The 15214-nt window shown below is 36.5% G+C and overlaps 2 protein-coding genes across 2 annotated transcripts in view; both read right to left on the reverse strand.

Annotated features, from left to right (window-relative positions):
* Window positions 1-299: 299 nt before the first annotated feature.
* LOC120781380 (alpha-methylacyl-CoA racemase) overlaps window positions 300-15214 on the reverse strand; it is a 69381-nt gene continuing 54466 nt past the window's right edge. The window contains exon 2 of the mRNA XM_040113586.1: window positions 300-2418. Coding sequence (XP_039969520.1) covers window positions 1408-2418 — 1011 coding nt within the window. The 3' untranslated portion in view covers window positions 300-1407. The remainder of the gene's footprint in view (window positions 2419-15214) is intronic.
* Window positions 8923-11312, reverse strand: LOC120781382. Its single transcript, XM_040113588.1, has 2 exons — window positions 9251-11312; window positions 8923-9171 (listed from the first exon to the last, which is right to left on the reverse strand). Exon 1 carries the CDS (start codon window positions 11115-11117, stop codon window positions 10698-10700), a length of 420 nt encoding a protein of 139 aa, XP_039969522.1. The 5' UTR covers window positions 11118-11312; the 3' UTR covers window positions 8923-9171; window positions 9251-10697.

Consider the following 15214-nt stretch of genomic DNA (forward strand, 5'->3'; position numbering starts at 1 on the left):
ACAAGTGTATTCAACACCAAATAAAACAATTAGTGTTTACCCTTTCCATATGTTTTAATAATTTTTTTTGTCTGATATCAGTAAAAAAAAGTTAACAATTTAAATTAGGTCAATAGGTTAGCACATATCAACTTTTTTTTATATTGTTGACCGTTTTTAGCCAATAACATATTTTTAAACTTACATATGTAATTAGTAATTTAAATGTTTTTATTTTATGTTAATAATGAGTCGATCCCGCTTTGTTGAGAATGATCTCAAAGATCCGATTGACTAATTCATGAAAATTGATGATCAACCATACGATCAACTAATTCAACCATCGCCACATATTTCTAATACATTTATGTCCGTAAAGTAACGTTGAAACTGCATTAAATATCGTTTTATTCTTCAATCCAAGGCTTAAACACGCGGGCACTCTATCAAAGTTCGAAAAGTTTTAAATGGAGAAAAGTAGTTTTCAGTACAGGTGCATTCTTATTACTTTTGAAAAATTGCAGCTCACACATATTATATAAAAGATGGCAAAGTCATACCGTTAGCACTTGTGAAGCCGTTCCAACTGATGTTGCTCCTTCAGAAAAAGATAATAGTAATATTATCCTTTGGCCCTCATTATTTTTTCATCCAAAAAGACAATATAGCGCCAATCAGACTTTAAAGCCATGCCATCGTGCTCTTTCGGGGAACCTTATATGGTGTTTATTTCTTTTGTTTTAATAGTTTCAATAGCACACTTTGAAGAGTTGCGTGAGATTGCTCTTTTGTTAACATCGGAAATCAGTTTATTGAAATCCGCCTTCATTATTTCGCCCGTACTCGTGACTTATTAAGAAAGAAATTGCATATAACTCTTCGACTTCTGCCAGTTTTCTGATATTTCAATTATTGGAAGCAGTAAATTTTTATTTATAAGCTTCGATTATTGCTTTCCATACTAAAAAAATAGAGCACTTAGCAATATCATAATATTTGGTGAAAGTACGTATTCAGTCTCCGAAGAGAAATGCAATCAAATTGCACGTGTTAACCAGGTGATGCAAAAATAAAACATTATTAATGATTAAAAAGAATATAATAGTAAAAACCATGTAATGGAACATTATTATCGCATGTTCTCTTTATCAGTGATTGAAAGATGAGAAAATCACAAAACAATAAAGCAAGTTGACAACAAAAATGCTAGAAGCAATTCTCTTAGACTGATAAAGGTGTACTAAGTTGGCGATACACAGTGTATATTAAAACTTTGGATCCAAAGATTCCATGCATTTTCATTCTGATTAACAATAATTAATTATGTACTAAATCTTATATATTTTGCTTTTACTCTTGATTTTATAAAACACTTTTGGTCACGCTATTTTAAATTGTCAATTGACATAATCTTCCATATACATTTACTTATATTTTTGATTTTTTGGTCGGAAACAGTGATTCGCCTTCTTTTATATTTCCTTTGCTCAATTCCATATTTTTTAAAACATTTTCATTTGTTGAATGAGTAGTCATACTTTTAATGTTTCCAGGGGTTCTACTCAGTTTTGGGGACGGTACAGGCACCCATACATTATTCAATCGCTGAAAGTTTGTACGAAATTTATTATGCCCGTACTGAGCTACATCTTCCCATTCCACAACTGGATAAACACAAGCATCGTTATTTTCAAATATATCCGACCACTCAGCTTGCGTTTTTTTTTTAAATGCTTGTTTTACTAAATCTATAGTAATATCTTTTTCATATTGATTTTCAGGAAATTGACAGAGTTCAGGCAATTCTAAATTACTTTTAAAAAATTCGAAGAACTTTGGTTCCAAAGCTCCTACTGTCATATATTTCCCATCCTTCGTTTCGTATAAATCATAAAAATAAGCACCTCCATCCAACATGCTTTGACCTGATTGACTCTTCCATATGGGAAGCGAACGGGACAAAAATAACCAAGAGGATAAATAAGCAACTCCTTCACACATTGAAGCATCAATTATTTGTCCGCAACCAGAGCGATGGCGTTCTAAAAGCGCTAAACAAATTCCCATTGCACATAGTAAGCCTCCACCAGCAAAATCTGCCAAGATATTTAAAGGTGGAGTTGGTCTATTATTATGAGAACGCAACATAGATAAAACACCAGAAATCGCAAGGTAGTTAATGTCATGCCCTGCTCGTTTTGCTAAGGGGCCATATTGGCCAAAACCTGTTAAACGAGCGTATATTAACCTAGGATTTTCCTTGCACAAAACATGGGGACCAAGGCCAACACTCTCTAATACACCAGGTCTAAATGGGTCAATCAGTACATCATGAACTTGAACAAGTTTTCGTGCTAGTTTCCGCCCTTCGGATGTTTTCAAATTAATATTTAGAGTCGTCTTTCCATGTGTCATTACATCGAAGTTATTTTCCCAAACCTGAAATAACATTATATAAGTTTAAGATATGTACAAGTATATCACAATAAATATTGTTTTAAGATAATTTATTAAATAGAACAATATGGCAATAGTATGCATACATTATTGTTAAGGCAACCCTTATACATTTTTAACTCAAAATTTAAATACTGAAAATCTAACACCTTTACGGCGGAAGTGTAGTTGTCAATTACTAACCACAATCATAATTAGTAGAATTGTTCAAGACGAGTTGCTTACAACATTATGTATGTGAGTTTTGGAGTTTGAATACATTAAATATATTTATATTATATACATACATAAATGCTTTTCTTTATTGTATGATTTAGGAATGATTCCGATTCCATAATTTACAAAAATGCATCTCCAAAAAAATTATTGCTATTTAAATACTCTATGAATATCTACTTTACTACTGATATGTACTTCCTTTAAGTCCCTAAGAGATACATTCTTATAAGTTATAATTAGCAAAAAATGTTTTCAAATCCTTCAAAGTTGCTAAATCACATAACTACATATGTGACCTGGTCTACGGAAAGGGGGCTTAGGTGTCAAAAAAATCAATTTTCACTTTTTAGTTGATTCGGATGGAAGATGAGATGCTTTTGTTTTGCTTTTTTTTCTTTTTTAGTAGGAGCTTTTGCGATTCCCAAAATCGCCATGTAAAGTACTTATAGGTGAATTGGTGGCGCATGATGTGCAGAAGTCGAATATATCTTTTGATCTGCGTTTCCTGGCGTGTTTGTATTTTTACGGGCATGGCTCTTACCAAAAATGCGTTGGTAATAGTTATATGCCTTCTATGAGCCAGTCCTCTGGGTCAAGAGCTCTGCACTTTATTTCGAAATTAATTATGGATGTTAAGGGGAGTGAAATTTATTTCCCTTCAAGCGCACAGGATGTTTCAGATACAAAGAAGGGGTAAGATAAATAAATAAAAATAAATATAAAAAAATAAATAAATTTTCTCTTAAAGATTTTACACGAAATTTGGGATCAAGGGCACAATCGGCGCAATCGATTGTACCCATATTGGGATTGTTTCACCCTCAAGCACAGACGCATACATACATATCTGTATTATCCATTTGTGTTTTTGTTTGTTTATTTTAATTAAAACAGCTGTTTGACAGCAAAAAGCTTTTTACCTCACGTGGTGAGTTTTTTAAGCTTTTTTCTTATGAGGTTTGAGCAAGAATAGCCTCACAAAATATGCCTCACAACAAACCTCTCAAATTTTTCCTCTCAACTCAGTTGAGAGGTTTTTTCAGAATAGGACTGTTAGAAAATGAAAATTTGACAGATAATTAAAAAGCTGACATTAAAAGAAACACCATAACTATTCACTTCAGTTCTTGCATGTGAAAGAGTGAAAATTCATTAAAGGGGTCATTAAAATGATCTAAATTGCCTCGAAATGTGAACACGGATATTAAATTTAATTTCAAGCAAAAAAAAAAGAAATGCAAATTGTTTCATTTAAGAAATTACTCAGAATATAATGCCCAGTGTTAGTGTTGATTTACTAATATAATGCGTAGTGTTACCCTGCGACTAGTAACTATAAGTAGATTTATAAGTTTTAAACCACTAGTGTGTGGAGGTAGACTTAACCTAGAATTCCATCGGATATGTCCTAAGGCGAAAAGTAATAAATGTTTTTGAACAGACAGAAGAATTAAATATCCTGTCAAAGGCAAGTAGAGTAGATACATTTGGCACTATTTTTCAGGAGCAGGAATGTATCATATCTAAACCGTAATTAAAAGATGATTTTAAATTTTTTTATATTAAGTAAAACGCCTTATTCAGACGTAATTGGAGCGTTAATTGACGTATTCGGACAGGGCACCTGCTGATAGGAAAAATTTTTAAGAAAATTAGTAAAGTAGTTTGACTTAAAAAATTGTGCAAGCATATTAGAAATAATGTGATTATCACATGATATGATAGATTGATATTCCATCCCAAAAGGATAATTGGAAATCCTGCGTTTTGAGTTAACCCTTTCATGCCCGATGTTGCCTATAAGCAACATTTACATATATGCTTCTAAGTCCCGTTATATAAATTTTTTTGACGCGCGGTTTTTTGTATTATGTAGTCTGGTGTATTGTGTAAGCTTACAGTGAATTGTTCTATCGCAATGGTTCATTAGTAGGCATTTTTTATACTCTCGCAACAAAGTTGCTAAGGAGAGTATTATAGTTTTGTTCACATAACGGTTGTTTGTAAGTCCTAAATCTAAAAGAGTCAGATATAGGGTTATGTATACCAAAGTGATCAGTGTAACGAGTAGAGTTGAAATCCGGATGTCTGTCTGTCCGTCCGTCCGTGCAAGCTGTAACTTGAGTAAAAATTGAGATATCATGATGAAACTTGGTACACTTATTTCTTGGCTCCATAAGAAGGTTAAGTTCGAAGATGGGCAAAATCGGCCCACTGCCACGCCCACAAAATGGCGGAAACAAAAAACCTATAAAGTGTCATAACTAAGCCATAAATAAAGATATTAAAGTGAAATTTATCACAAAGGATCGCATTAGGGAGGGGCATATTTGGACGTAATTTTTTTGGAAAAGTGGGCGTGGCCCCGCCCCCTACTAAGTTTTTTATACATATTTCGGAAACTACTATAGTTATGTCAACCAAACTCTACAGAGTCGTTCTCTTCAGGCATTTCCATAAACAGTTCAAAAATGGAAGAAATCGGATAATAACCACGCCCACCTCCCATACAAAGGTTATGTTGAAAATCCCTAAAAGTGCGTTAACCGACTAACAAAAAACGTCAGAAACATTAAATTTTACGGAAGAAATGGCAGAAAGGAGCTGCGCCCATTCTTTTTTTAAAAATTGAAAATGGGCGTGGCATCGCCCACTTATGGACCAAAACCCATATCTCAGGAACTACTAGACCGATTTCAATGAAATTCGGTATATAATATTTTCTTAACACCTTGATAACATGTACGAAATATGGGTGAAATCGGTTCACAACCACGCCTTATTCCAATATAACGCTATTTTGAATTCCATCTGATGCCTTCTCTGTATAATATATAGTACATTAGGAACCAATGATGATAGCGGAATAAAACGTTACACAAATACGGTATTTGAGCTGAGGTATCCCTTGTGAAAGAATTGTCGTGATCGGACTATAACTTTTCAAGGTCCCTTATATCGAACAAGAAGAATTTAGTGCCTAACCTAACCTAACCTAATTTTTCACCGAAAATATCAGTAAATCTCTCAAATGTTTTCATGTAATTCAGAGGGCATCATTTTTATATTCTCGCAATAAAGTTGCTAATAACGGTATCTCGATTATCACTTTATCATGCGAGAGTATAAAATGTTCGGTGACACCCGAACTTAGCCCTTCTTTACTTGTTGTAGAGTGAAATTGTCAAGATCGCGAATTGCCAAAATCACGAAAAAAGGCGTTTACGCAAAAAATGCTTAAAAGATTAAAATAGCTGTTTTATTGTAAAACCAAGGAAACAACATATGTAAATAAATAAAGGTAATAAAGTTATTAATAATAAAAATAAATCATTGGAAAAGTGTTTAGTTTGTTTAAAATAATTTTGTAAAAGTGCTGTTGTCTATAGGCAACATCCTGTAACTAACGAACCAGGATACTAAGGACTTTTAAATTTTTATCATTTCATACTTGAGTTAATACTAACATATATCTCTCCTAAAAAATGTTTTAGCTCCACCCATTTTAATTCGGGCATGAGAGGGTTAACGAATCATAAAAAACTTACGTAAAATATTCTTTTTTATCTTATTTAAGTAAATATTTTAACATTTTTTATCGACACAGCGCAGATATTTAGAATATTCGACAAGTGAACTAGTTTTCATTTAAAATGCTTGAAATCTCGGGTTCTTCGGTATTTAAATTTATATAACTCTTCGAGAACCACGTCCTTGTACTTTTAATTTTATTAACAATTAGTATTGGAACATACTTCTTAAATAATTCCATAATAGTTTTATTAAAATGTGAGATATTCAACTTTACTTTGTTGCATTGAAAGAATTTATAAATAAATTAATTTACTTTTAGTTTTTAAATTAAAACAATTAAAATAAATCCAGTGTTGTCAAAAAATTATTGAGACAAATGTCTGACTCAGCTATTGCGCTGTCGAAGCCTCGAGAACATTGCATCAGCCAATTCATTTCAAACTGCATTATCACTTTCCATTTCCAAACGAACTCCATTCCAGTTTTTATGGCTGAAATGGTTCGAACCAAACAAATAATTTTTATACTCTCGCAACAAAGTTGCTAAGGAGAGTATTATAGTTTTGTTCACATAACGGTTGTTTGTAAGTCCTAAAACTAAAAGAGTTAGATATAGGGTTATATATACCAAAGTGATCAGGGTGAAGAGTAGAGTTGAAATCCGGATGTGTGTCTGTCCGTCTGTCCGTCCGTCCGTGCAAGCTGTAACTTGAGTAAATATTGAGATATCATGATGAAACTTGGTACACGTATTTCTTGGCACCATAAGAAGGTTAAGTTCGAAGATGGGCGAAATCCGCCCACTGCCACGCCCACAAAATGGCGAAAACCGAAAACCTATAAAGTGTCATAACTAAGCCACAAATAAAGATATTAAAGTGAAATTTGGCACAAAGGATCGCATTAGGGAGCGGCATATTTGGCCGTAATTTTTTTGGAAAAGGGGGCGTGGCCCCGCCCCCTACTAAGTTTTTTGTACATATTTCGGATCTACTATAGCAATGTCAACCAAACTCTATAGAGTCGTTTCCTTCAGGCATTTCCATATACAGTTCAAAAATGGAAGAAGTCGGATAATAACCACGCCCACCTCCCATACAAAGGTTATGTTGAAAATCACTAAAAGTGCGTTAACCGGCTAACAAAAAACGTCAGAAACACTAAATTTTACGGAAGAAATGGCAGAAGGAAGCTGCACCGAGGCTTTTTTTAAAAATTGAAAATGGGCGTGGCGTCGCCCACTTATGGACCAAAAACCATATCTCAGGAACTACTAGACTGATTTCAATGAAACACCCTGATAACATGTACGAAATATGGGTGAAATCGGTTCACAACCACGCCTTCTTCCAATATAACGCTATTTTGAATTCCATCTGATGCCTTTTCTGTATAATACGAGTATATACAATTGAAAAATATGTATGTAAATGACGGATAATGAAATCTCGATTATCACTTTATCATGAGAGAGTACAAAATGTTCGGTGACACCCGAACTTAACCCTTCCTTACTAGTTATACGATGTTTTTTCTCATCCCCCTATTATTTTTTATGCAATTTTACTGCTAAACAAGATTTCTTCGTACAGTTTCGTGGCATCATTGTTGTCAATAGAAAGACACATCAAAAAAGTGATTGCAATTACTCTAAAACATGTTAAAATTTGTTGTGCAAAAACGAGTTTAAAGCTGGCAAATCTTTCTTTTGCTCCAGTAATAAAGGCTAAAAAATGTATATCGGGACTAATTTACCGTCGTAAAAATTTAAGATCAAATTGAAGAATGATTTTTTCAAATAAATTACGTGGATCACCATTGGTTCACGCCGGGTAGAACGTGTTAAAACAGATTAAGATCGAGAACATATCACGTGTAATCTCAACCCGAAAATTACTTAACTACGCGCAAAGGACGCGTTACTGTGATATGCTAATTATTTCCCCGCTAGAAGACGTGACATCCACAATCACTTAACATTGCCCAATATTGCAATACAAACGTTTCGTTTCCGTCGTCTGTTAATAATGTGAGCTAATAGTGCAACAACAAATAAGGGCATTGCAGAGAGGAAAACTATTAGCTGTTCAGATGATTGTTTCTCAACTTATTAGACTATTTACGTTAATATTATGTAGTTATGGAATTGATAAGAATGTTTTGTGATTAGTTAAGTTCAAACATTGTGCGGGCGGAGCCTCTGCAGTTCCATTCATGGTCTGTAAACTTAATAACAAATGTTCCTTTCAAAATTATTGGGTGGGAATTCCCTTCGCGCACCTGCACCAATTTGTCCTTTACAACGGCTAGCTCATCGTCATTTTCTTCGCCTAGGTTGATCTTCTGTAACAGCCTGATAGAATGTGGTTTATTGGCTTAACAAATTCAAAACACAAGAGCTACTCTAACTATATACTTGGTAATAGACAGGGTGTGGTCGTTGTGAAAATATTGCAGCAGTGTTGCCTTTGATGAGAAAGCATCACGGTTTTGAATGCGCGATAAGATGGAAGAGGATTTGTAAGTGAATTTTGTATTAACTTCATATTAATTTTACGTTTGATATAATGTATTAAAGAAATAAAAGATGTCAGCGGGGTATAATTCAATACTTATGAAGAAGTCTTTTACTTTTATCACTTTGATTTTGCAGTATTCTTTAAACAAAAAAAAATATTTCTTTTACATATTTTTTGCCTTATTTTGTTCGTATTTATCATAAAATTCTCACCTTCATTTTGCAATATTTCGACAGCAATTATATGCGTTAAAGCTTCCATATTTCTAAGCAACACGTTTTGCGCAAATAATTACTGCAATATTGCAGCAAAATATATGTTATATATATATCAGCAGAATATCAGCTGAGCTAAGGGCATAGTAATAGGGTTGTAGTATTGCTGATAATTCGGGTGGTGGAGCACGGTGTGGCTCGTTTCGTGGTTGTGGTCGGCCGTGGGGAAACGGACGGCGCAAATGATTCTACACAAATATTAAATAAAAAACAAAAGGTTTCTTATAATAAATATGATTTTAATATACAAATTGGAAAAACACTTACCACGTCTGGATCGGTGAGCTGTCGCAAAAGAAGAGAGCGCGCAACTTTTTTTTAGTTAATGTTTGGTTGCGTTCGAATTAAAATTTCGAAAAAACTTCGAAGAAGAGATTGCTCGGCCGATACAGACGTAACAAAAGAAATTTGGCGGGGCGGCGTCAACATTCCCCCGCCTTGCAGTATTACTGTAAATGCAGTTTACAATTAATTACTTAAAACTAACGTGCGACTGGCTCCTGCACTTGGTCTTCCACATCTTCTTTGCAGATGGGGCGGCCGACGAGACGAATCTGAGACTCGGTCATTGCCATTCCGCCAATTTGCATAGAAGTCACCACTTTCCGTGGTCGATGAGACGACTCGAGTCTAACTCGATCCTGGGTAGGTGGTACATGTGAGAGGCGTCGGCAGCCAGTGTACTTTATTGTGCCGATATTATACGAAGCCGGATATCATATATCCCAGTGTCGTATTTTGGGCGATGAGTTATCCCACTGCCGCTGGTTGTAACCCTGGCAACATGAGCCGGGAGTAGACGTCCGCTCCCAAAATTACCTCGCTGGCGCTGACTTGCAGAACTCGTTGTCTGCCGGTCTCAAGTTCTGGAAGAGTTGAAATGTGTGGTCTTCCAGAGACCTTACTGGCGCCGGTGGTAATGGACGACGTTGTATTGGGGCACTCACGGAGATTTCTGATTCTTCACCATGGTTGTCCCGAGACATTAGATCGCAAACTCGGCTGTCTCCACGTGCATGTGTACGCAGTCGCAATCGTGGAGGCGAAGATAACAATGGATGGACTGACTGGGCTAACCATAGAACGCACTGTTATTAACCTTGTAGCAGTTCGAACTCTTATTAAGGCGGTTGGTGACAGCGCACTTCTTTGCTGCCAAGGTAGTGTTGCTTGCCTATCCTTGATGATACGGCGTGCATCTACTTGACGTCGAGCGTCTCGTCCACGCCTTCGCCTCGGATGGGGTGGCCGGTGGAACGAATGGCGTTCCGCTCAGTCTGGGCAATGTCGCTGAGACGAATCGAGTCTCAGACGAGAAGTTACCAGCACGCCGAAATCGGCGAGACGACTCGAGTCTGGCTCGACCGTGGGCGTGTGGTATGCGTGGGAGGATCGTTGGTCAGAGCTTTGCGTGACAGATGACGTCGGTTGACATGGTTGAGAGGGGTCCAAATCCGTCGTGCCGATTGTCAATGAATTTTCTTCCATTTCCGCTGCCTCGACCTGCTGTGCCTGTGTCAATTCAATGACTTCCTCGTCTCGTTCTTCGGCGTCCGAACTGATGCCATGAAGCATCGTGTGGTGTGGGTTGCCGCAACGTTTGCAGCTGATATATGCTGTGCGTTATTTGCGCATGCTGTGACAATTGTAACTTGTCATTTGTGGTGGTCGTACTTTGTTTGCTCGTTGACGACGCTGTGGATTGTACATGTGTTTATGATTGGGGCTTCTCTTGTTTCACCGGTGGTTTTTTCTGGTATTTTTTGAGCACCTGTATGAGTTCGCCCTTGACATCGAGTCGTATCTCTTCGGGCACACGTTTGATCTTCTCGTAGAGTGAGAGCAAGAAGAGCTTATCGGGATCACGATTCTTCCGTTTTTTTTGCTTTTGTGGATTCTCGTTGCGTTGCGGCTGCAGCCTGTTGTTGGCTGCGGAACAGATGCGAGTGCAGGCCGCCGTAGAATGCTTGCAGGTGTGGCATCGAATTGTGTTGTTGTGACGAACTAGTGCCAGATACGTGGTCACCGTTGTGCGATTGCATCCCAACGCCGTGTGCTCGAAATGCGCCACCATGCGTATCGGTGGGATTCGATGAGCCGGGCGCATCATTTGTTTTGCCATAATTGCTGGCATGATCCTGTTGTTGCTGCTGCTACTGTTGATGCTGGTGATGTTGTTGCTGTTGTATAAATATAAAATTAGTATTATTTTCACTACAAAAATGGTTTTGTGTTTGTTGTTGAGTTATTGTTGAATTTTGTCTGTCGCCTTTGCCATTTATTTTTGTTTCTTCGGAGGGAACGGAACCTGTTAAAATCCAACCGAGCACTGTACTTTGTGCAATGAGGGATCCGAAGATCTTCGATTTTACCCCATTTAATATGATTTTTGGGTAGAGATCCGCTCCGATCAATAAGTCAACCTTTTGACTCGTATATAAGTTATTATCCGCCAAGAGGATATTGGGTAAACTTTTTTACAATTGAAGAGTTAATTGGTCTGGATGGAAGCAGTCCAGTCAATTTTGGTATTACCAACGCTTCCGGTTCTAGTTTTAAACTTTTGTTACGGGGTGAGCCAATTGTGATCGAGCATACCGATTGAACTCGTCCTGACACGGTATTATTCAATCCTGAAATTCGGGTGCTGACCTTTTCGCTTGTCAGATTTAAGCGTTTTTGTAGGCTGTTGCTTACTAAGGTTGCTTCAGATCCCGAATCAATCAGGGCTCTGATAGTGAAGGTGCTCTCGTTGTGACATATGGTCACCATGGCTGTACCAGAGGGCATGCTTCGAATTGTAGGCACATTTGAAACATTGGCCTTAATAGAGGCCACAAGAGATTTAGTAGAAATCTCAGTAGTATCTGTGCTGTCGGATATCTAAGCTATTTCCTCACTCTAATCCCGGTGAATTATAAAGTGATGTCTCTGTTTACATTTGGAACAATTGAACATACTTTTACAAGTTTTGACTTCGTGTGAGTCTGATAAACAGTTAAGGCAGACGTGGAGTTTTCTAACAGCATTTAACCGTGCGTTAGGCTGCATCTCAATGAATCTTTGACCAGTTTTCCAAATGTGCGATTGAGATGAGCACAGTTTACATTTAATATTGTTTATCTTGGCGTGATGGGAATAGGGATGCAAACGATGCATTGATGTTTCTGAAACGTCGATGTTTTCGTCAAAAAGCATCGATGCTGTGATTCTAAAAACATCGATACATCGATATTGCCTGGTTCGATGTTTTATGTCAATGTTTTTTCAAATTTTACTCCACATCTTTGCAGCACTTTTTCTCGGTATTAATGCGAAAACATCTGCTTCGAAACGCTTTAGCAAACTGTCATGTGTTTTGTTGTAAAATACGGAGAATTCGTTGGTTGAATGTGCACGTGAATAATACGGAGAATTCGCTTATGAATTAATGCGAAATCTGTTTTACAAAAAATCGAAAATACATTTGGTGTGACAGTCTATTTCGAGCTATATGTGTTAGAAGTCGGTTTTGAGGGTTTAATATATGTAAGTTTTGTTTCGAATTCATCTGTTGTCAATCACAACTTTATTACAGGTGTAGTGGATATAAAATATATGTAAATAATTGCGTTAGACATTTAAATATGTACATAATATTTCAGATTTTCAAAATGCTGCCTTCAACAATAAAAAGCAAGGTCTGGAGCTTCTTTATAAGAAATTCAGATACTTCCGCCATATGCAAACTCTGCAACAAGAAATTAAAAACATCAGGTAACACGTCGAATCTTCGCTGTCACGTTGAGAATGTACATAAAAAGGTATTACTCGATAAAGTTCATAATGCAGAATGCTCCTCCAAAACTACGCCGCACTCGGAACCAAAACAGCGACAAATTTCTGAAATAATTAACATATCACCAACCGCTGGGACGACAGCGTCAAGTGAGTTATCCGACAATCGTAATAAGAAGACTGCATGTATTGAATCGTCAACTAGTACATGTACTCCATCAGTACTACGAAATAAATCGGATCAGTTGCCAGCGCTGATCCAACCTAATGTAAAAGACTTTTTTGAGCAGGTCAAAAGTATATCTTACCATGGCCCTAAGTCAAGGAAAATTACAAAAGCATTTGTGAAATATATTATAATGGACAACAAGCCATTTTCCACTGTAGAAGGAAAAGGTTTTCTGCAGATGATGAAAGAACTGGTTCCGCTTTTTAAAGTTTCAAGTAGAGAAACAATAAAATTCCGAGTGGATGAAAAATATGAAACGCTGTCTTCAATTTTCAAAGAGTATATTCGTAAGTGTGACAGTTATTGCCTAACGTATAACATATGGACGGAGACAATGAAAAATCAGTCGATCCTTGGGGTAACAATTCATTTTTTGGACAATTTACGTTTGTTAAGTGGGACGTTAGAAGTAATCGAACTGCACGAAAGTCATACAGCAGCTTATTTAGATGAAACTATGTTTGAACTTTTCAACGATTGGAACGCTTACATAAATAAAAGTTTCTGCTTGTGTAACTGATAATGATTCAACCATGATTAAATTAAATAGAAGCTTGTTTGGCGAAAAAAATAATACCCTGCTTCGCACACACGCTTAATTTGGTTGTAACGCAATCAATAGATAAGTCCACGGAAGTATCAGCTTTGATAACTAAGGTGCGCGACATTGTTAAGTTTATTAAAAGAAGTTTAATGTTATTAGTGATAAATTGCGGAAGAAACAAATAGACACCGGGGCTTCCACAAGTAATACCAAGAAAATGATTCTTGACGTAAAAACGCGATGGAATTCATGTTTTTATATGTTAGAGAGATTTGTCCAGTTAGCCCCTATTTTAAGTGAAGTGCTGTTCACTCGCACAGAAGCACCCTCTATGGTTAATGCCTCCGAGCTGAACAAAATTAAGGAGGCGATTGAATTATTAAAGTGTTTTGAAATTGTGGCCAGGGAGATTTCGGCTGATACCTACGTTATCATTAGCAAGGTTATACCTTTAGTAAGCTGTTTAACTGAAGCTCTGACAAAAATTTCAGCTCAAGACGCTATTGTAGGGGAGCTAAAAAGTGAACTGCAAAAGAACATGAATAAGAGATTTGACAAACTTGAATTTAATTCAGTTCTGACGTTGGCTATTTGAAGCCATCATAAACAGTTGGCCCACCAAAATATGAAATGTAAGTTTTCCAATTTATCTGCTATTACAACAACGGAAGTTGAAATACATATGTATCTTGGATCAGCTGTTGCTTCTATCAATCAGAATCCAACAGAAATGTGGGATCATATGAAAAATGTATTTCCTTAATTGTATAAACAAGCTTCCAAATATTTATCCATTGTGGTCACTTCAGTCCCTAGTGAACGACTGTTTTCTAAAGCTGGAGCAACGATCACACAGCAAAGAAATCGCTTGACAGGGGAAAGACTTTCCAAATTTTTATTTTTAAATTCTGGTCTAAATAAATAATTTATTGTTTGTTCAAAAACTATTTAAATCTTTTATTTATTGAGAAAATTTTTATTAATAAAAAAAAAGTTTTAACAGGTAGCTAAAATATATATCAATTAAAGGCGTACTACTGTATTTCACTTATTTATGGTTCTGAAATAAGCTTTTTATGCTCACTAATAAAATACGTTAAAAAAGTTCAAAAATCCATCGATGTTTCGATACACAATGGCCGATAATTTTGATTTCGATGTTGTTTGAAGAAATATCGATACATCGAACCATCGAAGTTTCATTTCACGATGTTTGCATCCCTAGATGGGAATTGATGGGTTTGGATCCAATCCTTGACAGCCGACTTAATCTTGGGTTGAGTACCCAACTCGCCTTTTAGGTTTGATACTCACTCTAGCGTTTTAACCCGTTTGGTTAGAAACTTGTCTAACTCAACCCATTTTGGGATCTCTGAGTCCGAGAGATTGTTCCCAATGCGACAGTGTATAGTCCGGCAGTCGGATAGAACACAAATACGTAAATATGGCATCCCATTTCCATATTTATCTCCCGCTGTAAATTTCTGAGTTCGGTCTCAGATTCTGTTGAAATGTGCGGAAGCTTGAACAATAAATTTAATTGTGTGTTGACAAGCACTCGCTTGTTTTCATATCTACACAACAAATTATTCCAAGCCAATGCGAATCCGTCATTCGTCAGTGGCGCTTTCGAAACGATAGCTTTTGCCTCACCTCGGGTTTTTTGATTCAAATGGGATAA

The sequence above is a fragment of the Bactrocera tryoni genome, unplaced genomic scaffold (genome assembly GCF_016617805.1).
Source record: "Bactrocera tryoni isolate S06 unplaced genomic scaffold, CSIRO_BtryS06_freeze2 scaffold_7, whole genome shotgun sequence".
In the NCBI taxonomy this organism is placed as follows: Eukaryota; Metazoa; Arthropoda; class Insecta; order Diptera; family Tephritidae; genus Bactrocera; species Bactrocera tryoni.

What these genes read in the sequence shown, in the direction of transcription:
- LOC120781382 (XM_040113588.1), bottom strand. Translation starts at nt 11,117, where the DNA reads ATGCCAGCAATTATGGCAAAACAAATGATGCGCCCGGCTCATCGAATC.